Raw genomic sequence first — 23615 nt, forward strand, 5'->3', positions numbered from 1 at the left:
TGAGGTGTTATTTAAAAAAATATTTTACAAGTAATTTTATCAGTTGTCATTTATTTTTACATATCTTTCACTCAAAATCTTCAAATTTAACTCTTTAAACCTCTATAAATAAATAAAGGGATTCACTATCACAAGAAAGGAAAGGGAAAAAAAAAAAAGTTATACTCAAGTATTGAAACTCTGCAAAAAAAAAAAAGCTGCCAAGCCTTGCACCTCAGTAGAGTTCACCTTCAATACTTTGAGGATAAATCAAAGAAGTTATCAAATTTTGCTCAAAACTTCATATCACACTTTGCAAAAAGCATGCCAAGTCTTCACATTTTTCAGGATAAATTTGTAGGTGCAATGCCATATATAACGACCACGACTTGCATAGTAGTGGTGGTGCTACAATATCATAGTTTTTTAGGGTGGGCTACTGGGCTTGAAATGTTTTCACAGGCACATAATACTCTTTTATGTCAGAGTGATGTTGTGTTTTCTTTTCATGAATCAAACACAAATTACACACATAAAATAAATTTAATAAAATTTTATATAATTACCGTATTTTTTTCGTAGAACATGAATCGTGATACTTGTACAAAAATCTTATAATATTTAATTTAATTTTCTTTATAAAAGTTTGTCGTTATAGTCCCCACACAAAAAAGAAAAAAGTGCAAAAAAACACATTCCCAACCAAACCAAAAACAAATAATAGTAGTGAGAAGAGGAAGTCAGAGTTCCTAGAAAATAATAAAAAATTAGTTGAGGATGTTAAAAAAAAAATAAAATTTGACAGTATATTTTTTATTAATGAGAGCCCTGTTGACAAGAAAAATTGAATTTAAGAAAGAAAAGTTTAAAATCAGATATTTATAGACTCAATTGAAGGTTTAATTGAATTTGTAGAGGGTTTGATTGAAAGAAAAATTGATTTTAAGTCAATTTAAGCTTTAATTGAAAGAAATTAAAGTACAGGGCTCAAATTATAATTTTTAAGAGTTGATTTGGTCAAATCATGAGCTTCATTGCATAAATATCAAAGTTTGATGCCCAATTAGGGACTTGATTGAAGAAATCCAAAACCAATAACCAAACTAGAAAATACAAATAAATAAAGGAACTGAAATTATCCGAATCAAGAGCCAAATTGAAAGTTTATTGATCAATTGAGATTCAAATTGGATAAATCCGAGACCAAGTATCAAAATAAAAAAGACGACCAACTTTAGAGTTGACATTTAATTTTGACAGAGACACAATTAAATCGATTCTTAAAATTAAAATCGCAACTGAAAACTTGATTGAACAAATAAAAAATTTAAAACTTATTTGGAAATTAATACATTTTAACGTCATTTTCTTTCAAATGAAACAACATCGTTTCGTTAAAACGGCATTGTCTCATGCATTGTTCATAAAAAAAGCCCAAAATAGTGCCGTCTTGAACTGCATTGTGTGTCTTCTTCTTCCCTGACTCACATAGGCAGGGGAAGAAGGTTTTCGTCCCCTCTTTTGCAGCGTCCGTTTGGCTCTCTCCTAAGAACTCAAAACCCCGACACAATCCACACCCTCTCATGACATACTACCATGATGAAAAAGCTAGGAGAACCATGCCTAATTGCGACTTTGGGGCGGCTGCATAGAGGTCGCCTCAGCCACCCTACCTTTACACCATGACTGGACAAAAATAGTAGCTCTTTCTTCCCCTTTCCGCCCTTATAAATACTAGGGGACAGAGAGGAGCAGGGGACGAAAAAACGAGTGAAATTATAGAGAGAAAGAAAGAAAAAGAAGAACAAAAGAGAAAAAGAAACAAGGAACTTGAGAACTAAACAAGAAGAGACAGAGAGGAAAGAACTTATAAAAAAGGGACAGAAACAAGAGAAGAGGATGAAAACAAAAATAGAGAGGAGTTACATAAGAAGTGAAACAAAGGAAAAACACACTGGAAAAAAAAAAAACTGTCGACCGGCACAACAGCTCCCTATTGCACAGCCACCTTGTTAGGAAGAAGAACAGTTCCTCGCCGCGAACCATCGCCAGCCGCCACCAGTAGCACTGCCACCGCTAGAGAACAAAAGGAGAAGAACAGATAAATATAGGGAAGGAAAAGAGATAACAGAAGACAAGCAGAAGGAAAATACAGAGAAAGAGGAAGAACAACCAGCAGCGTCCTCCGCAAACCACCGCCAGTCCTCTTCGCCCAACGTCAACAACAGCACCGCCACTGCAGGTCAGCTTCCACCTCCTTTATTTTCCTCTTCTCCTTCTCTGCGTGCAACCTCTACTGTTCACGTTTCTGAGCAGAAACTGCCCTTACCTTGCATTATTTGTTGTATAACGAACCAAATATCGACCTCATTCACTTCACTTGCCTCCTACAATTACTGTCGTTTGCTCAAAGCTATATGTTCTACTTTCTAGCTGCTGGCTGATCATTATACTGGGAGCAAGTATCGAGGAGCCTGACACCCTCGATTCCCCATGCACCTTCTTTCATTTCTCGTTTATTTGTAGACGTGCTAGTATATGTTTTGGAATGATGAGTCTCTCTCTTATGTTATTTATTATTAAAATGAAAATAAAGTGTGCGTAGGGACATCATGTTAAACTAAAAAAACTAAAAAAAAGAAAATGAAAGCAAGGAAAACAAAATGTCATATTTTGGCAATAGAATACTCAAGCCAAAAATATGCTTAAATGACTTATATTGAAACCTTTGAGATTGTGCTCCATCTGCATGACTAGGATTTACATATGGGTCAAGATTAAAGTATACTTTTTGAATATTATCGGCATTATTAACTAAAAATTCAACTATTTGCCAATATAATTCTAGATTACGTTTAAGAGTTGTAATGTTAAATTTTAAACCATGCATAATTCTTTTTTAAAGACTGAAAAAATTCTTAAGACCCTATATTTTCAAAACTAAAAGGTTTAGAATTTGTTGTCCTCCACCCACTTGATGATCTATCACTTACTTTCTTAAAACTTAAATCTATATCTTTGTATTTCTTTGGATTTTTGTTACTCCTCGACATTATAAAGATACTATATATAATAAAATTTATACCCAAATCATAAGACAATCATGAATACAATAAAAACTAAAAATATTACAACAACTTTAATTTTCAACAACCATTACAAGCAATTCAAACCAATAAGATTTTAGCAAATTATAAATAGGAGAGTACAAAAAATCGACAACAACCATACATATGGCACTTGGCCTTTACTGTATGTTATTAATACCTAATTAAAAGAAGTAAAGAGTAGACAACTACATAACAAGAGTAATTTCATCATACTAACACAGGATCAAACCAATTCCATGTTCACTGCATATATAGCAAATCTCCTCATGCCGATCACCCCACCAGTTCAACCACTTTCTCGTTGGACTTCACCACTACCGACACTGGAAACTCATTAGAACCAATGCACTTCCCAGCAATCTCAGACTCATTCGCTTTTACAATATCGTCAGTAAAATATCGTATATTCCAGTCGGAGGAACCACCCTCAGCCACTGCTGCCTCGGCTGCCTCCTTCCATTTCATTGCATTCTGCTTCATTTCCACTGCCTTAGGTCCCACTGTGGCCTCCAACAAGCATTTCTCTATCTCATCACGAGTAATCAGTTTGTTCTCTGCTTCTCCGCGGCACAATCTCACACCAACCTTAAGGATGTCGACCAAATATTTTGCATTAGTTACTTGATCACCCCATTGAGGGAAAGCCACCACTGGCATGCCTGATGTGAGTGCTTCCATAGTAGAGTTCCACCCACAATGTGTTACAAAGCACGCAACTGATGGGTGACCTAAAACCTTCTCTTGAGGACTCCATTGCACCACATTGCCCCTGTCTCCTGCTTTCTCCAAGAACCCATCTGGCAGAACAAGGAGGTCATTTCCTGAATCTTTGTGGGGTGGTTTCATAACTAACAAGAAGGAGACGCCCGAATTCAGTAACCCACAAGCCATCTCGTTCCATTGGTCTTGCTTCAATTGTACGACACTACCGAAAGACACATAAATAACTGATGAAGGTGGCTTTGTGTCAAGCCATTCGATGCAATCATCTGCCTTCAGGAAGTCTCCATGGACCGTTGTCTTTAGTACCTTAGGATTTCTGAATAGTGGCCCAACGGTCTTGATGGGGAAGATTTCGGACATGTGCTTGATAAGCTCTGGTTCAAGCTCTTCGAATGTTTCCATCAGGATGCAAAATGGCTTGTCAAGATTTTTGTACTGACCTAAAATAGCCCTCCTCAAGAAAGGATAAGGAGTTGTAGGATATAAGAAACTAGGCACTTCATCATGTTTTAGGAGAGGCATCCATGGTAGTTGGACATCTATCTCGGGGTGCTCCTCATCAGGGAAAGGTACAGCACCGTGATAGTAATGGTAATATGAGGCAAAACAAGCGCAGGATTGAACCCAAAGCATTGCAGAAGGGAGACCTAGACCTGTGGCCACATCTGTAACCCAAGGAATGAAAGGGTTGTTTATGAGGCAAGAAACAGGCCGCCCTTGCTCTGCATTTTTCTTGATCATTTGAGGAATTACTTGTTTACCAACAAGCTCAAGTTGAAGTAAGTACTGGTCAAGGTCTTGGTGCCTAGGCTCGTCCTCTTTCCATCCATCTTCAAAGAATTCAAACCGGATAAAGCCATCACCAAACGGGGTTAGCTTATCAATGATGTCACTGGCTTCTCTCATCTCTTTGCCAGTGGTTTCAGTGGTGGAGAAGGTGACAAGGAAGCCTTTGGAGGCAAGAATTTTTCCAAGTCTAAGTAAAGGATTTACATGGCCTTGGCCTGGGAAAGAAACAAGGAAGAGATGGCCAAGAGACTTTGAAACCATTTTTCTCTTCAGGGTTTTTTTGACAGGCAAGAGACAGAAGAGATTGATGTACAGGAGAGGACTTGATGAGTTTGGGAGTGAGTGATGAGCATGGAATGAAAGGATGCAGATATATATAGCATTTATAAGGAGCTACATTCAAAGTTTTTAGTAGTAGATAGATTTATAGAGACTGTTAGTTGGCTGGCGGCCATTTGTATACAATTTTTCAATTATAACTCTTTCCTTGGCTTCTTTGAACAGAAGATGAAATCAAATTTGATTCCGCTACTTAATTGACTGTAGCTTTCAATGATTTTACATTCATATTACAGCAAAATATATATTGTGATTATAGAATCGAGAAACACGTCTATTTGCAATTTTGTATGTCGATTATTATTCTCTTTTTCCGACCATGGAAATCAGTAGTTAAGACATGTTTGAAAATCTTTGGAAAACACTCAGAAACCCAATACATCGGGTAAACCAACAACTTATACCGATTGAATGATGAAGATTAGTTCCTAGTGCAAGTGCATTTCATTCCTTGATTTCTGGTTGTCTATGAAAGATTTATTTGTCTTCTTGCGCTAATTACCTGCACTACTTACCGATTACACGTTAATTACCCCCCTACTCTTATTCTTCTTTAATAAGATTAGAAAAGCATTATAGCGGACAAAAAACCAACTTAACCGTATAACACAAAAACAAATTGCAGAGAATTATGCAGATGAAAACTGAATTAAACCAAAAAAAAACGATTGTATATGTATAATAATATTAATAATAAATTGTGAGTCAATGAATTTGACTTTCCATTTACAGACACGGTACTGCTCTCTTAAACAGAAAAAAGTACATCGTCAGTTTTGATTGACTCTACAGTAATTAATATTCTTTGTAATATTAGTTTTATATCTAGTTTGTTAGAAGTTCGAAAAACGTTAGATGACGATGCTTTAATAATTGTTCGGGAGAATTAATAAATAGCTTCCTGGATTCTACACTAGCATATGCTTTCCAGCACGTCATGTTAAGAAGGATATTCCGTTGCTGCTCACGTTCAAATATTGACATATTGAACAGCATATTGTTTTTTTTTAATATATTAAAATAGCAGTATATTAAATTAATTTTGGTTAATTATGAAAAAATTCATGATTTTAGACGGGAAAACATGATAACCTCATTGAACTTATATAAAAACAAATATGATAAATCAAATACTGAAAGCCAAAAAAAATACAAAATCTAAAAAAAGAAAGTAAAAAAAGCAACTCAAGAAAATAAACCAGTGAATACAAGTCATCTAAAACAATGTTTGGTTCCAACAGATAAAATTGATCAGAATCCCAAGGCAGAAATATGATCGTCATTTTAAACGCCCCCATAAAAGTTTCACCATGTGATCAAGGTCTTGAAGAAATTCGAGTTAAATTCCTTCCCTGTCGACCAATTCAAAAAGAAATCTCCATTGCCATTAATCATAAATAAAGATTGTTATTGAGATGGCCTGCGCTAGCTGAATAGCCTCCCTTTCTTTTGGGGGCAAGCCAAATAAATTCATTGAAACAAGGAACGAATAGGCACTCAAGCGGAAAGAAAAGCATCCTGATGAGAGAAGCCGAAGCTCCCACGAAATTACAAGCCTACAAAATCAGACAAAAGAATCCATTTCAGAGCCAAAAAATATATGCTTCCAGTTTCAAATCTGTAAGTTAGTCAATCCTTTGAAGCAGAGCTCGAGACCAGTTAAATGGTGTCACTTCAACAGCTACCAGTTATGCCAGCTGTTTTGACCATTAGTTCTAGGTCTGCTTCACGTTGCAGAAGACGTAAATTGTATGCAATTTTTCATCTGATCTCGTACATAATATATACTTCTCCTTTGTCCAGTACATTAACTTTGACAATATATATATATAATCAAAACCAAATTCATAATAAAAAACAACTCCCTTGCAAACGAAATTGGATGGCTTTTTTTCTTTAGTTAGTAGAGTTTATTTAATTTTAATTAACATATAACCTCCACGAAATTTTTTTGGGTTTGATGGGTGGATAAGAAAACATACCCATCACCATTCTTTCTTTCTTTTCTTTTTTTATCAAGAACGACGGGGCTAAAGCATAAAACATAAAATTACAATTTACAAGCAACACAAGCAAGGAAACATATATCCCATGAATATCTTCAACGATCGAGTTTGAAAACATCCCATGATAGTCTTGTAATTATGGTAATGAATCTGTGGGCATGCAAATGAACAGATAGAGTAATGGTAGAGCAATTCAATTTAATTGGTGAACATTGTATAATTAAAGTCCTGAATTTGAAGGATTGGGAGTACTAAGAAAAACACTAGTGTCTCTTTACAATCAACGTATTTTGTTGAAGATGATATATTTGCCAGTATTGAGTTTGTGATTATAGGAGAGTGCCCAATCAAATCAATGGAGGGTGATGGATGATGAATATCAACAATGGTTGATCACTTTTTTTAATAAAAAAAAATTAAAAGGTTAGAAGCTAAGTTTTTATTTGATTTATTCAAAATTAATTCAGATTTAATCAGTTTAGATCAAATTATTTATAAATAATTTATAGTATTTAATAAGTAACTGGTGACATACTATTAATTACTTTTCAGATATATATTAAAAAAATATATAAATAAATAACCAGACAAAATAAATCTCATAATTTACTCGAAATCAACACAAGCAAGGTAATGTATATCTCATGAATATCAAGCAAGGTAATGTATATCTCATGAATATCTTCAACGATCAAGTTGGAAAAGATCCCATGATAGTCTTGTAATTATGGTAATGAATCTGTGGGCATGCAAATGAACAGATAGAGTAATGGTAGAGCAATTCAATTTAATTGGTGAACATAATATAAAGTCCCGAATTTGAAGGACTGGGGGTACCAAGAGAAACACTAGGTTGCTAGTATTGAGTTTGTGATTGTAGGAGAGTGCCAATAAGATCAATAGAGGGTGATGGAGGGTGAATATCAACAATGGTTGATCATTTTAAAAAAATTAAATTAGTTTTATTTTAATAAAAAAAATATCAAGAGGTTAGAAGCTGAGTTTTTATTTGATTTATACAAAATCAATCTAGATTTTCTATCACTTCAAATCAAGTTATTTATGAAAATTTTATGGTATTCAATAACTAACTGATAACATCCTATTAATTACTTTTCAAATCTATATTAAAAAAAATACAGATAAAAAAAAGATAGACAAAATAAAACTCATAACTTACTAAAAGTGATAAAAATATATTCATCTAAAATTTATCTCTCATACTTGTATTTATTTAAAAAAAAACTCAAAAAATAACTAATAAAATATCACTAACTAATTCATAAACACTTAAAATTTCTAGATTATTCCCTTTTCTATTTTTTTTAATACGAATCTATTTAAACTCTATATTAGCCTATTCGGGCTTCTTTGAGAATGTGGTTGCAGTTGTTTTTTAAAGTGCTTTTCATTTCAAAATGCATCAAAATGATTTTTTTTATTTTAAAAAATTATTTTTGAGATCAGCGCATTAAAACGATTCAAAACATTTTTAAAAAATAAATTTTAAAAAAAATTGAATTTTTTAGGAATGCAGGTTGACCCACATTTCTAAATGTTCTCTTCAAAGTTTTTTTTTTATATTAATACATCAAAATTATAAAAAAATTAAAAATATTAATAATATATTTTAAAATTAAAATATCTTTAAAATATAATAAAAGATAAAAATAAAAGTTATTTCAATCACACCTGAAATGACTGAAACAACCTTGGATTGGATGTCCATAACCAAAGAATGCTTTCAACTGGTATACTTTTCGTCTAATCTCGTAAATAATACCAAATATTCTCCGTGGAGGCAGGGCGATAGAGAAACTAGTTACGTTGTTGTGCATCGTGGGGTGTGATTCCTTCTCTTTACTTGAAATTACTCCTGAAATGTTGTTTCCATCCACATGGTGTTTCAAGCGAGGCTCAAAGAAGGTGGATGATATGTGCCTTCCCAGCAGTAATAAGGTTGCCAAACGTACACCTTTACCTTTTTTTTAACAGGCATCTGCATGTAATGGACTCGTAAAAACCATCTTTTATGCCTTTGGGCTTCGTTACTACTGAGATGCTTTCAAATGTTCACCATAATATATATATGTTTATATGGATGTTGTCCCGTTGATTTTAGAACTTTTACTCCATCTTCTTCCTTAGTTGAAGGTTCAATGTAATGCGCAACCTCTGCCCTGAACAGAACTTTTGTGAGAGCTAAAACAGTAAATATTAGATGAATATTGCTTAACATGGGTCACTATCCATTTCATTATTTTAACATTGGGTTAAAACAAGTCTCGCATCAACTTCATAATAAATCGGATGGTTGCACCAGCTCAATAACTTTTTCATTGGATTTCACTCCAGCAAACCGGAAACCTAACTGGAACTAGTGGACTTGCCAGCGAACTGAAGACTTCTTCGCTTCACTTCACTTCACTTCATCAACAGAAGATTGTATGTTGCTGTCTGAGGAACCACCCTCAGCCACTGCTGTCTCGTCTGCCTTCTTCAACTTCAATGCATTCTGCTTCGTCTCCACTGCCTCAGGTCCCACCGTGGCCTCCGATAACATTCTTGCCAGCGATCTGAAGACTTATTCGCTAGCTTAACTTCATCAACAAAAGATTGTAATTGTCAAATATCTGTCGGAGAAACCTCTACAATTCTGAATGGTAACGATGGTAGGTGACCTAAAACTAAGTATTTTCTTGTCTTTGATAATGATACAGAGAATGTAATTGATATAGTTAGTGTTGTTGGAGATAACTTTGACGGTTATATTTTATCATATGAAAATAAATTTAAATTTTTAGACGAAGATGAAGAAAAGGATGAATAGGTTGATAACATTCATAATAATTAATGCTGACACAAATGGTAATGTTGTAAATTGCAGGACTAGCAAAGGTGGTACGTAGAGATGACAGATGACAAAGGTGTTGAGGATAATTCTAGTTTGATTGGAGGCAGTCAAAATGGCAATAATGATGGTTAAAAAAAAAGGGTTACTAAAAGATTAAAATGTGGTGGTACGACATAGGTGACTCGGAATAAGATATATATCCTTCCCCTTTTAATTTAAAATCTAATTACGATAATTACTAATCATAATTCACATGTTTTTAGAAAATGATATTGAGATTAGAGTTTATATAAATTTGATATGCAAAGCTTTCTCACACTCAAAAGACATGAAGTTTTTAATAAATTTCTCTTCTTCTTGTTTTTTTTTATCATAACAACATAGAAGCTTCTATCTAGTAAGCAGATATATATAATTAATGTTTCTAGCTTCTTTTTTATTTAATTTTGAAGTATTGTTACTTTTTTTTTTTTGGTTTTTTTTATAACAAAACATCAAGTGTGTTAGTAACATGTTTTCATTGCTCTTGCAATATCATCATTCGATTAAAAACTCTATGAAAAATAAGGGTAAGCAAAAAAATCAAAAAACCAATTAAATCAAGAAAATTAAAAAAATTAAAAAAAAATAATCAAAAAAATCAAACCATGAAAAAAACTTATTAAACTTGTCATAACCCAACTTTTGAATAAATAATACAAAATGAATGGATAAAAATATATTTGAGAATGGGGTTAAAACAACATAAATTTGAAGTTCATAAATGAAATTATTAGATTTGAAAGTAAATTGATCAGGAATTGAAGAATTAATAAGTTTGGAAATTTAATTAAAATTTAGATTAGTTTAATTAATGAAATTAGAAGAATTAATAAGTTTATGGACTTAATTAAACTTTGATTTAATTAATTAAATAAATTCAGGGACTTAATTGAAATTAATCCAAGGGTAAATTAAAAGGGATTTTAATTGAGGTCCAACTGTCAAATTTCCAAAGAAAGCAGGGGTCAAAATGAAAATGTCACTTTCTGCCGAAACGTCGTCGTTGCTGGTGGAACAGCCATGTGGTCTTCTTCATCCCGATTCAACCGGAGACCTGAAAATCTGCAACAAATCCGATCATGGACCACGTCTCTTGCCCATGATCTCGTTCGTGGATTCCATAACAGTCCTGCAAAGGCAGGACTGGTGGAGGGGCAAGCTTCTCTATAAAAGGGAGAAGAAAACCCAGAACAGGGGGGGCCGAAAATCAGAGGAAGAAACAGAACCAGGGAGGAAACAGAGACGAAACAGAGACGAAAAACCAGAAGAGGAGAAACCCAGAAACAGGGGACACACAGACGAAGACATGGGAAAAAGAACGAACAGCAGTAAAAAAAAAACAAAAGGGTACGCTCTCGACCTCTTCTTCGGTGGCTCCAATTTCAGCAGCCACTGTTGTTATCGCTTGAGAAGGAACGAACAAAAAAAAAACCACAGGAGCATACAGCAGAGACAGAAACAGAGAAGGAGAGAAGTTAGCTTTGGCCAATCAACACATCTCCGCCATTGTCTTCGTCATCAAGCTCCAGCACCAGGCAGACATTGAGAGAGACAAGGAGAACAAGAGAAGCAAAAAAGACTAGAGGCAGGGAAAGCAAGAAAGAGGCAGGTTGATCAGCAACCGCGCGCCTTCGCCTCCAGCAGACCAGGTAAGCGGCTTCTTCTTCTTCATTTTGTTGCAGCTAACTAGCATTTACACTGTGGAAGTGAATTTTAATTCACTTGTACAGTGTGGCAACACGCGTGCGTTAACGCACGCGTGTTGCTCAGCCCAGCCTGGTCACTGGCTTGGGCAAGTGGCCGGGCCGGGCTGGGCCCAGCCCAAAAATGTAAATAAAAAATTATATAATAATAAAAAATAATAAAAATGGTATGTTTATAAATAAAAAAATATAAATATGAATTTATTGCTTTTTATTCATTGACGCCAGAGTCAGAATAAAAATACTAATTTAAATTTATTTCATTGCATTTTATTTAGTTATATAAAAATAAAAAATATGCATGCTAAAATAAAATAAAATAAAGTAAATTTATTGGTTTATTCACTGACGCCAGAGTCAAGAATAAAGATACTGATGTAAATTTATTTTATTTTATTATATTTTACTTTTATTTAGTTACATAAAAAATATGTATGCTTAAAAATAAATTTATTTGATTTGTTTATTCACTGACGCCAGTGTCGGGAATAAAAAAAATACTGATTTAAATTTATTTTGTTTTTATAGCTACGTGATATTTACCAACGCCAGAGTTGGAAATATCCGTAGTTAAATATTCACTGACACCAGAGTCAGGAATATTACACGCAAAACCACCGTAGCATAAACCAACAAAACATTAGCAATTTATGACAAAGTCAGCAATGCAGCCTGCCTTAGGCAGGACACTTAAGGGGTGATAATATCTTCCTTTTTGCGTAACCAGTCTCGTACCATAGAATCTCTGTTGACCAGTTAGGGTTCCTAGTGACCATAATACTAGGTGGCGACAAGACCACTCACCATCAAAGAATAGGATGCCAGAAATCCTTTCTTTCCATGAAATATTAATTTTTAAAGGCCGCCACGATGTCGGGTGCGACAAAACCGATTAGAAATTTTAAAAAAACCAACCAGTTCGGTTCGATTTTGGTTTTATAAGCTTGAAACCGAAAAAACCGAACAGAGTCAAACCCAAACCGAAAAAAACCGAGCCAAAATGGAAAAACCGAGCTAAACCGAAAAAAAACCGATTTTTATTCTAAAATAACTGAACCAAACCGAAATCGGTTGGTTCGAACCAGTTTCGGTTCGAACCAATTTCGGTTCGTTTTCGGTTTTTTTTTTAAAACAGGTTTGGTTCTTTTTTTTTTATATAAAAACTGAACCGAACTCAAAATGAGCACCCCTAAAAAAAAAACATTAAATACATTAACTAACACTAATGAAATAAAATTAGATAACAGGCTTTGCTTTTAAAACACAACTATTTTTACCTAGATGTAAGAGTATTAATTGATTAGAATTTGCTTTTTTTCTTAATAAAAATACAAAATAGTTATTCTCAATCTTTTTAAATAAAAATAGACATGACAGTTAATTACTTATAAATATTATTTTTACCTCATTTCTGGATTCTATTGGTGTGGTTGACTATGACCGCGCGCATTAAAGTGCATAAGAAATAAATTAGCTCCCTGTAATAATTTGTCTTGATTAACTTAGGACAGGACTTGACGTCTGACTCCCTAATTATCTAATCAAATTATTCTTAAGAAAAAAAAATAATCTAATTAAATCCCAATTATCATTCTATATCTCAAAAGAAAAGAAAAATGCATTTATTGCGATTATTAATGATTAGAGATAAGAATTGTAGCTCGAAAGCCATTTAATTGATTAAAAAATAAACTTAAGTCAAATGTGCTCGATTATTAATGATTAGAGTTGTAATGTTAAATTCTTAACCATGCATAATCCTTTCTTTCTTGAAAATTAAAAAAATCATTGAGACAATATATTTTCAAAACTAAATCCATACTTTTGTATTTCTTTGGATTTTGATTACTGCTCGATATTCTAGATATTATGAAATTTATACCCAAATCATAAGACAATCATATATGAATATAATAAAAACTAAAAATATTACAACAATTTTAATTTTCAACAACCATTCCAAGCAATTCAAACCAATAAGATATTAGCAAATTATAAATTCGATAACAACCATACATATGGCCTTTATATGGCATTAGGCCTTTACTGTATATTATTAATAGCTAATTAAAAGAAGTAAAAAGCAGACAACTACATAACAAGAGTAATATCATCATACTAACACTGGATTAAACCCGTTCCATATTCACGGCATATATAGCAAATCTCATCATGCCGATGACCCCACCAGTTCAACCACTTTCTCGTTGGACTTCACCACTACCGACACTAGAAACTCATTAGAACCAATACACTTTCTAGCAATCTCAGACTCCTTCGCTTTTACAATATCGTCAGTAAAAGATCGTATATTCCAGTCGGAGGAACCACCCTCAGCCACTGCTGCCGCGGCTGCCTCCTTCCATTTCATTGCATTCTGCTTCATTTCCACTGCCTTAGGTCCCACTGTGGCCTCCAACAAGCATTTCTCTATCTCATCACGAGTAATCAGTTTGTTCTCTGCTTCTCCGCGGCTCATTCTCACACCAACCTTAAGGATGTCGACCAAATATTTTGCATTAGTTACTTGATCACCCCATTGAGGGAAAGCCACCACTGGCATGCCTGATGTGAGTGCTTCCATAGAAGAGTTCCACCCACAATGTGTTACAAAGCACGCAACTGATGGGTGAGTTAAAACCTTCTCTTGAGGACTCCATTGCACCACCTTGCCCCTGTCTCCTGCTTTCTCCAAGAACCAATCTGGCAGAACAAGGAGGTCAATATGTCCTGTATCTTTCTGGGTTGGTTTCATAACTATCAAGAAGGAGACCCCCGAATTCAGTAACCCACAAGCCATCTCGTTCCATTGGTCTTGCTTCAATTGTACGACACTACCGAAAGACACATAAACAACTGATGAAGGTGGCTTTGTGTCAAGCCATTCGATGCAATCATCTGCCTTCAGCAAGTCTCCATGGACCGTTGTCTTTGATGCCTTAGGATTTCTGAATAGCGGCCCAACGGCCTTGATAGGGAAGATTTCGGACATGTGCTTGATAAGCTCTGGTTCAAGCTCTTCGAATGTTTCCATCAGGATGCAAAATGGCTTGTCAAGATTTTTGTACTGACCTAAAATAGCCCTCCTCAAGAAAGGATAAGGAGTTGTAGGATATAAGAAACTAGGCACTTCATCATGTTTTAGGAGAGGCATATTGCATGGTAATTGGACATCTATCTCGGGGTGCTCCTCATCAGGGAAAGGTACAGTACCGTGATAGTAATGGTAATATGAGGCAAAACAAGCGCAGGATTGAATCCAAAGCATTGCAGAAGGGAGACCTAGACTTGTGGCCACATCTGTAACCCAAGGAATGAAAGGGTTGTTTATGAGGCAAGAAACAGGCCGCCCTTGCTCTGCATTTTTCTTGATCATTTGAGGAATTACTTGTTTACCAACAAGCTCAAGTTGAAGTAAGTATTTATCAAGGTCTTGGTGCCTGTCCTCGTCCTCTTCCCATCCATCTTCAAAGAATTCAAACCGGATAAAGCCATCACCAAACGGGGTCAGCTTATCTATGATGTCACTGGCTTGTCTCATCTGTTTGCCAGTGATTTCAGTACTGGAGAAGGTGACAAGGAAGCCTTTGGAGGCAAGAATTTTTCCAAGTCTAAGTAAAGGATTTACATGGCCTTGGGCTGGGAAAGAAACAAGGAAGAGATGGCCAAGAGACTCGGAAACCATTTTTCTCTTCCGGGGTTTTTTGACTGGCAGAGAGACGGAAGAGAATGAGAAGAGATTGATGTACAGTAGAGGACTTAATGAGTTTGGGAGTGAGTGGTGACCATGGAATGAAAGGATGCAGATATATATATAGCATTTATAAGGAGTTCCATTCAAAGTTTTTAGTGATAGATAGATCTACAGAGACTGTTAGTTGGCTGACGGGTGGATGCATACTGTTAAAATAACTAAGAACAAATAAAGAAAGAAGGGTAGAATTCTCAATTAATCTGTTTGTTTATTATGAGTGCTTAGACTTAATTTAAATATAAATAAAGTATATATAGGTTAAACTGAAAGTACTATTTTACCTTTAATAAATAAGACTACATAAATATTATTTAACATCTCCCCTCAAACTCACAATGCGGCAGCTACAAGCATCGAGAGTTTGTCAACTAGAAAACAAAAATAAGAGATGGAATGCGCCTTGGTAAAGAAATCTGCAATCTGCAAGGAAGAAGGAACAAAAGGCAAAGCAATGGTGTCATGCTTAAGATGATGACGAGTAAGATAACAATCGATCTCAATGTGCTTAGTTTGCTCAAGAAAAACCGAGTTTTGAGCAATCTGAATAGAACTCCGGTTGTCACAATACATAGGAGTAGGATGAGAAAAGGAAACTTCCATATCAGCAAGTAACCAACGTAACCAAACAATCTCTTTGGTAGTAGATGACATGGCACGATATTCTGCTTCGGTGGATGATTGAGAAATAAGAGATTGTTTCTTGCTCTTCCAAGAAATAAAAGAATCACCTAAAAAGATACAGAACCCGGTAACAGACTTGTGATCTGTCGGATCACTACCATGATCAGCATCAGAGTATGCACGCAACTCCAAGAAAGAGGTGGATGAAAGTAAAAGACTCTGAAAAACTGTACCCCGAAGATATCGCAAAATACGAAGAACAGCTGCCCAGTGAACAGTAGTAGGAGAAGCAACAAACTGACTAACAACATGAACACCATATGCAATATCTGGACGAGTAATGGTGAGATATACCAAACTCCCAACAATAGTGCGGTATAAAGTAGAATCTATCAGGGGTAAACCATCAGAAGAAGAGTACCTTGCGTTAACCTCAATAGGAGTATCTACAGTCTTGTTATTAGTAAGTCTAGCCCGCTCAAGAATATCTGCAACATATTTCGACTGAGAAAGAAGGTAACCTCTAGGTGAGTATGCTACCTCAATACCCAGGAAATATCAAAGATAACTCAAATCCTTCATTTCAAATCGTCTAGCCAACTCTGTCTTCAAAACTGAAATACCATCAATGTCAACACCAGTAATAATCATGTCATCAATATATAAAGACAGAATGATACGACCTGCATCAGTGCACTTAATAAAAAGAGCAAAATCATGACTGCTAGAAACAAAGCCAAAAGACGAGATCACAATAGAGAATTTCTCAAACCAAGCATGGGGTTCTTGTTTGACACCATATAATGCCTTCTTAAGCTTACAAACATATCCAGAGTCATGTGAAATACCAGGAGGGGGTGCCACATAAACTTCTTCTTAAAGATCTCCATTCAAGAAAGCATTTTTAACATCAAGCTGAGAAATATATCACTAACGAATCGAAGCTACGACAATAAGAGTACGAATAATAGTCATTTTTAACTGGGGCAAATGTCTCCTCATAGTCCATACCATACTGTTGAGAGTATGCTTTTGCAACCAGCCTAGCTTTGTATCGCTCAATAGACCCATCAGAATTAGTATTGATCTTATACACCCAACGACAACCAACAACACCCTTACCAGGAGGTAGAGGAACCAGATCCCAAGTATCTATCTTATACAAAGCAAAAAGTTCCTCATCCATAACTTGCTGCCAAAGTGGATCAAGAATTGCCTCTTTATAGGAAGAGGGCTCAAAGAGACAATGAATAGAAGCTAAAAAGGATGTAAATGATGAAGAATAACAAGAATAAGCAAAATCTGGTAGTTTTATAGACTTACGAGTGCGGATGGACTGACGTGGAGGTGGATCCACAATCTCAGATGAAGTTTAAGGGGCTGTAGATGAGAATGGAGTTTCAGGTGTGCTAGAGAGTAAAGTACCAGTACCTGCAGAGTTATGAGTACAAATTGATCGAACATGGGGAGATGTATCATTACCAGAATCCTTAGAAAAGGGATCTATACGAATAAGATCAGATTTAGTCAGGCTATAAGTAGTGGATGAAATAGAAAAGAAAGGTATATACTCAAGGAAGATAACATAACGAGACACATAAAGTTTCTAAGTTATTAGATCAAAACAACGATACCCCTTTTTACCTTCACCATAACCCAGAAAGACACAAATAGTGGATCGAGAGGATAGCTTACTACGTTCTATATAAGGACGAAGAATGAAACAAGTACAACCAAAGACTCTAAATAAGGAATAATCAGGGACATACCCATATAACTTTTCAAAAGGAGATAGACCCAAACTATGAAAAGATGGAATTGTATTAATCAAACGTACAGCAGTAAGAACAGCTTCTCCCCAAAACTCACTAGGAACAAAAGCAGACAACAAGAGAGAACGAGCAGTTTTGACAATGTGCCTATGTTTTCTTTCAGCAACACCATTTTGTTCAGGAGTATCTGTACATGAAGTTTGGTGGATGGTTCCATCTAAGGCAAGCAATTGGCAAAATTTATTAGAAGTGTATTCCCCACCCAAATCACACCTAAAGCATTTGATCACAGTAGAATGTTGAGTTTTAATAAGAGCTCGAAAAGCTGCATATATCTCAAAGAATTCAGAACGATGTTTCATTAAATAAACCCAACAATAATGAGTATGATCATAAAAAAAAGAGATATAATATCGCGACCCTCCTTTTGTGGCAACAGGAGAAGGTCCCCATACATCAGAATGAATCAAATCAAATGGTGAAGAAGAAACATAAATACTTCGATTAAAAGGTAAAGCGGAAAATTTTGCCAGTTTACATCCACTACAATCAGAAATGTCACAAGTTTTCAAATTTCCTAAAGCTCCTGTGGATGCCAAAAATCTCAAATGAGAAGACGAAACATGACCTAGACGGGAATATCATAAATAAAAACTAGAAGATGAAAGACTCAAATGAAAAGAAGATAAATCAACAGTAGTGGTAGCAGCAACGGCAGCAGCAACCGACACTTTTAACTCATCTAAAATATATAGTCCATTCTCCCTACGGCCTGTCTCAATCAACTTCTGAGACTGTAGATCCTGTACACAACAAAAAGAACCAGAAAACATGACTAAATAATCACCAGAATCACATATTTGACAAACAGACGCAAGATTCAATTTGAGTTTTGAAATAAGATAAACATTAGGAAGAGACAAGTGAGGTGTGACAACAGAACCAACACTTGTTTGAGGGCATAAGAGTGCCATCAGCAGTCATAACAGGAATGGAGGACAAAAGGGCACGGAGGTAAAAGATGAAGAATCTGGAGACATATGATGGGAAGCACCAGAATCCAAAACCCATTCAGAGTGTGACATACCTGAGGAACTATAAGGCAACTGACCTATGGAAGAAGAAGCGGACATTGCTTGTGGCTGCAAGGAGAGAAACTTCTGAAATTGCTCAGCCAAAGTATTAGGATCGGTAATAGAGCCCGGGGAAGCTACTGCTGTGGTATTGTGGTGTGGTGGTTTATAACCATGAGGTGGTCTATGAGCATTAGATTGTGACTGACTGCAGATTGTGACTGACTGTCAGGCTTCCAAGCTTGATTATGTTGTCTCAACTTAGGACACTTAGCCTTCCAATGACCTTTCTACTTACAGAAACTGCACTCATCGAACCCAACCCTTGTGTAAGGCTTATTCTGATGATTAGAGAATGGCTTAGAAGGTACTGCTAGTACAGAAGGATTTGAAGCAGAAAGAATTCTCTTTTCAGAATAAGACTGAATACGTATTTCTTCAGCCAATAACTCACTAACAATAGAGTAAACAGAAGGCAGTGGAGAACGATTCAGAATTGAACCTCTAAGTCCTTCGAAATCACTGCGAAGTGTTGTTAAAAACTGCATCAATCGTTGCTACTCTCTGCGCTCAATATAGGCACCACATGCCTTTAATTCTGTAAGAGCCAATTGATCCCAAAGATCTGTCACAGCAGAATAAAACTCTTGAATACTCATATTCTTCTGATGAAGAGCTCGTATGTCATTCCCTAATTGATACTGTTTTGCAAAATTTGATTGTGTGAATAACCTTTGCAGATGATCCCAAACCTCTTTTGTTATCTCATACTTCGCCAACTGCGTACCTATTGAATGCTCAACAGAATTGTTGATCCAAGTAATGATCTTTGCATTATTTGTTTCCCATGTATCTATCAAGGCAGCATCCCCCTCCTCAATATTCTTAGGTATCATATAAGTTTCATTAACATACCCTCACATCTTCTTACCCTGAAATTTCTCATTACATAACGCCAATAGGAATAGTTCTTCCCATCCAACCTCACACTCACAGACTGAAGCGAATCATCTCTTTTAGTAGCCATAATCAACAATCACAGATAATCAGAATGCAAAAGCAATGGAGAACAAAATACCAAATTGCAGAAACTGAACAGAGATTACAGAAACTAAACAAATATCTTCTCGAAATTATACGATTACTCCAAAACACAAAACAAATTTACAAAAACTGAACGCAAATAACAAATTGCAGAAGCTGAAGAGAAGACGAAATACCAAAATAATTGCAGAAACTGACGAAATACCAAATTTTTTTGCAGAAGCGGAAGACAAAATATCACTCCAAAAAATTTGTTCGGGATCCGCGAAGTTGTGTTCAGGATTAAGCCTCGTTTCATAAAACTAGCTCTGATACCATGTTAAAATAACTAAGAACAAACACAAAAAGGAGGCTATAATTCTCAATTAATCTGTTATTAAGAGTGCTTAGACTTAACCTAAATACAAATAAAGTATATATAGGTTAAACTGAAAGTACTATTCTACCCTTAATAAATAAGACTACATAAATATTATTTAACACATACAATGTTTCAATTATAACTCTTTCGTTGGCTTCTTCAAACAAAAGATGAAATCAAATTTGATTACGCTACTTATTAACTGTAGCTTTCAATGATTTTGCAGTCATATTAGAGCAAAATGTATATTGTGATTATAGAAGCGAGAAACACATCTATTTGCAATTTTGTATGTCGATTATTACTCTCTTTTTCCGATCATGAAAATCAGTAGGTTAGGTTTTAGGTGAAGTATCAAGAAATGATTTATATTATTTTTTAACACATCTTATTGAATGAAAACCCTTTATACTTGAAACTTGTACAGACTCACATTACCTTATATATAAATTTTATCAAATAAATGGGATGATGAAATTCAAATTTGTGATCGCTTAGTCATTAAGGTTTTGATACCATATCAAAGAACAAATTCAACCTAAAAGCTTAATTTTTAGGTGAGATTCCAATAAATAATTTATATTATTTTCTAACAAATACATCATGTTTGAAAATCTTTGGAAAACACTCAGAAACCCAATACATCGGGTAATTAAACCAACAACTTATACCGATGGAATGATGAAGATTAGTTACTAGTGCAAGTGCACTTCATTCCTTGATTTCTGGTTGTCTATGAAAGATTTTTTTGTCTCCTTGCGCCAATTACCAGCTCTACTTACCGATTACACGTTAATTACCCTGATGCAAATCAGGAGGCGCGACCTTTAACCCACAAAGTCTACCAGGCACAGGAGACTGGCGGAATAAGGAAAACCTGTTATAAACTTATTAGCCGTAGAGTTCTATCCTAGTTAGCTGTTAATTCCTAGTCTAGCTTACGTATTAAATTATAATTTTTTAGTTAAAGGGTATTTAAAAAGAATAACATAACAAACAAGGGCACGTTTTGTTTTTGAAAACTAATCTTTTTTTTAAATAGAATTTGGAGCTAAAATTCTTAAAATCACTAGTTGAATTATAAAATCATATTATATAAGTTAATACATGTTTAACATGTAAAATCACTTTAAAAACTTGAAAAATAGGTAAAATCAGGTTAAAATCCGGTAAAATCATGTGAAATCAATAAAATGTAAAATCATGAGTTTGAAACCATTTTTATGATTTTAACAAAAAAAAAAAATACATTTTTGTGGTGCCGTACATTAGATATTTAGATCTGGGTGGGCGGTGAGGATGCATTATGCAATGCATCTTGGTCTAGGTGGGGTCCCAAGTAAGAGTTTTGAAAATAATGTTAATGATCAGTTAAAGATTATTGCAGACTTGCAGTTGTTGCTAGCTTGTCTGTTTTAAGGTGTGTTTTGCAAGGCTGTGCAATTATTATTTTGTAAAATTTTAAAAAAAATAAATTATTTTTTAAATATTTTTAAATCTAATATATTAATATTAAAAATATTTTTTAAAAAATAAAATAAAAATTATTTTAAAAAAACAATCATTATCATCCTCTTAAATATCTTTTAAAAAACATCTTTATTTAACACACAGTTGGCTTGGTCAACAGCTGGCTCAAGTGAACTGAAAGCCATGTCTTTTATAATGTTTTGCCCTGCCTTGTTCATAAATTGATAGAAAATAATAGTAATATAACGTCTGCGTATATACTCATCGTCACTGATCCATTTGATATTTTAAGTTTTATACCTAACTTATAAAGCCCGAACTGAATTGTATCATGACCATATTCAAGCTCTGCTATGAGAAGTATAAGTTGGAGCTTTTTAGCCACAGAGAGACAAGGTTTGTTTGTCATGAATGGGTTTTTTTTGGCTGATTTAAATTGATTCTTGAATTATTAAACACATGGTATCTAGAAAAAATTTCTTTATATTTTTATAATTTTATGATTTATTTTTACTTTATATTATATTTTTTTATAATTGGAGGGATTATAAATTGTGAGTCAATGAATTTGACTTTCCATATATATACATTTAGTCATTTACAGACACGATGCGCTCTTAAACAGCAAAAAGTACATCGTCAGTTTTGAGTGACCCTACAGTAATGAGTATTCTTTTTAATATTATCTAGTTTGCCAGAAGTTTGAAAAACGTTGGGTGAGGATGCTTTAATAATGGTTCGGGAGAATTAATAAATATTCAGCCCTGCAACTCCCAATTGCACTCAGGAGTGCACCGTCTAATTTTTGTTGCCAATCCAGTCAAGATGTCACTCAAGAATTAGTAGTTCAACTAAAAAATAAAATCCTTCCAGTTTCAAATCTGTAAGTCAATCCTTTGAAGCAGTACTCGAGACCAGTTAAATGGTGTCACTTCAACAGCTACCAGTTATTCCACCTGCTTTGACAATTAGTTCTAGGTCTGCTTCACGTTGCAGAAGACGTAAATTGTATGCCATTTTTCTTCTGATGTCGTAAATAATACTTCTCCTTCGTGCAGTACATTAACTTTGACAATATATATATATATATATATATATATATATATATATATATATATATAATCAAAACCAAATTCATAAAAAAAAAAAAAACATAATAAAAAACAATTCCCTTGCAAACGAAATTGGATGGCTTTTTTTCTTTAATTAGTAGAGTTTACTTAATTTTAATTAACATATAACCTCCACAAAATTAAAGACCTATAAGCAGACAAAAGAATCATTTTGGAGCCAAAAAAATATATGCTTCCAGTTTGGGTTAACCCACATGATTGCCTCAGGTTTTAACTTTCTTTAGTTTTTTTAAACCTGGCCATTCTAGTTATGAGTCAGTCGGCTCGCGGGTAGGCCGATTTTAAATCTATAAGTTAGCTAATCATTTGAAGCAAAACTAGAGTATAATTTATTGATATGATTTTTTTAATAATGTAAGTATAATTTTATTTATACATATTTACATATATATTCTAATAAAAAAAATTATCTTAACAATTCGGGTAAACCAACAACTTATACCGATTGAATGATGAAGATTAATTACTAGTGCAAGTGCACTTCATTCCTTGATTTCCGGTTGTCTATGAAAGATTTTTTTGTCTCCTTGCGCTAATTACCAGCTCTACTTTGAAGCTGTAAGTCTATCCTTTGAAGTTTATTCCACCTGCTTTGACAATTAGTTCTAGGTCTGCTTCACGTTGCAGAAGACGTAAATTGTTTGCCATTTTTCTTCTGATGTCGTAAATAATACTTCTCCTTTGTGCAGTACATTATTTTTCTTCTGATGTCGAACTTTCACACAAAAAAACACACACACGGGGGCGTAACCAGGGGTGGCATGCAGGTGCCCGGCCCCTGCAAAACATTTTAAAAATTTTTATTATTTAATATTTTTAATTTAAATAAATAAGCTTCTTAA

The 23615-nt window shown here is 34.6% G+C and overlaps 3 protein-coding genes across 3 annotated transcripts in view; all 3 read right to left on the reverse strand.

The window, feature by feature from the left end:
- LOC18102094 (UDP-glycosyltransferase 84B1-like) overlaps nt 1-23615 on the reverse strand; it is a 43776-nt gene that overhangs the window by 3818 nt on the left and 16343 nt on the right. The window lies entirely within an intron of this gene.
- Nucleotides 3073-4954, reverse strand: LOC18102095 (gallate 1-beta-glucosyltransferase 84A24). The gene has a single exon (XM_024608437.2). The coding sequence runs from the start codon at nt 4860-4862 to the stop codon at nt 3363-3365; it is 1500 nt and encodes a 499-aa protein (XP_024464205.2). The 5' UTR covers nt 4863-4954; the 3' UTR covers nt 3073-3362.
- Nucleotides 13436-15343, reverse strand: LOC18102096 (gallate 1-beta-glucosyltransferase 84A24). Its single transcript, XM_006379118.3, has one exon. It carries the CDS (start codon nt 15228-15230, stop codon nt 13716-13718), a length of 1515 nt encoding a protein of 504 aa, XP_006379180.1. The 5' UTR covers nt 15231-15343; the 3' UTR covers nt 13436-13715.

Source organism: Populus trichocarpa, chromosome 9 (genome assembly GCF_000002775.5).
Source record: "Populus trichocarpa isolate Nisqually-1 chromosome 9, P.trichocarpa_v4.1, whole genome shotgun sequence".
Lineage (NCBI taxonomy): Eukaryota > Viridiplantae > Streptophyta > Magnoliopsida > Malpighiales > Salicaceae > Populus > Populus trichocarpa.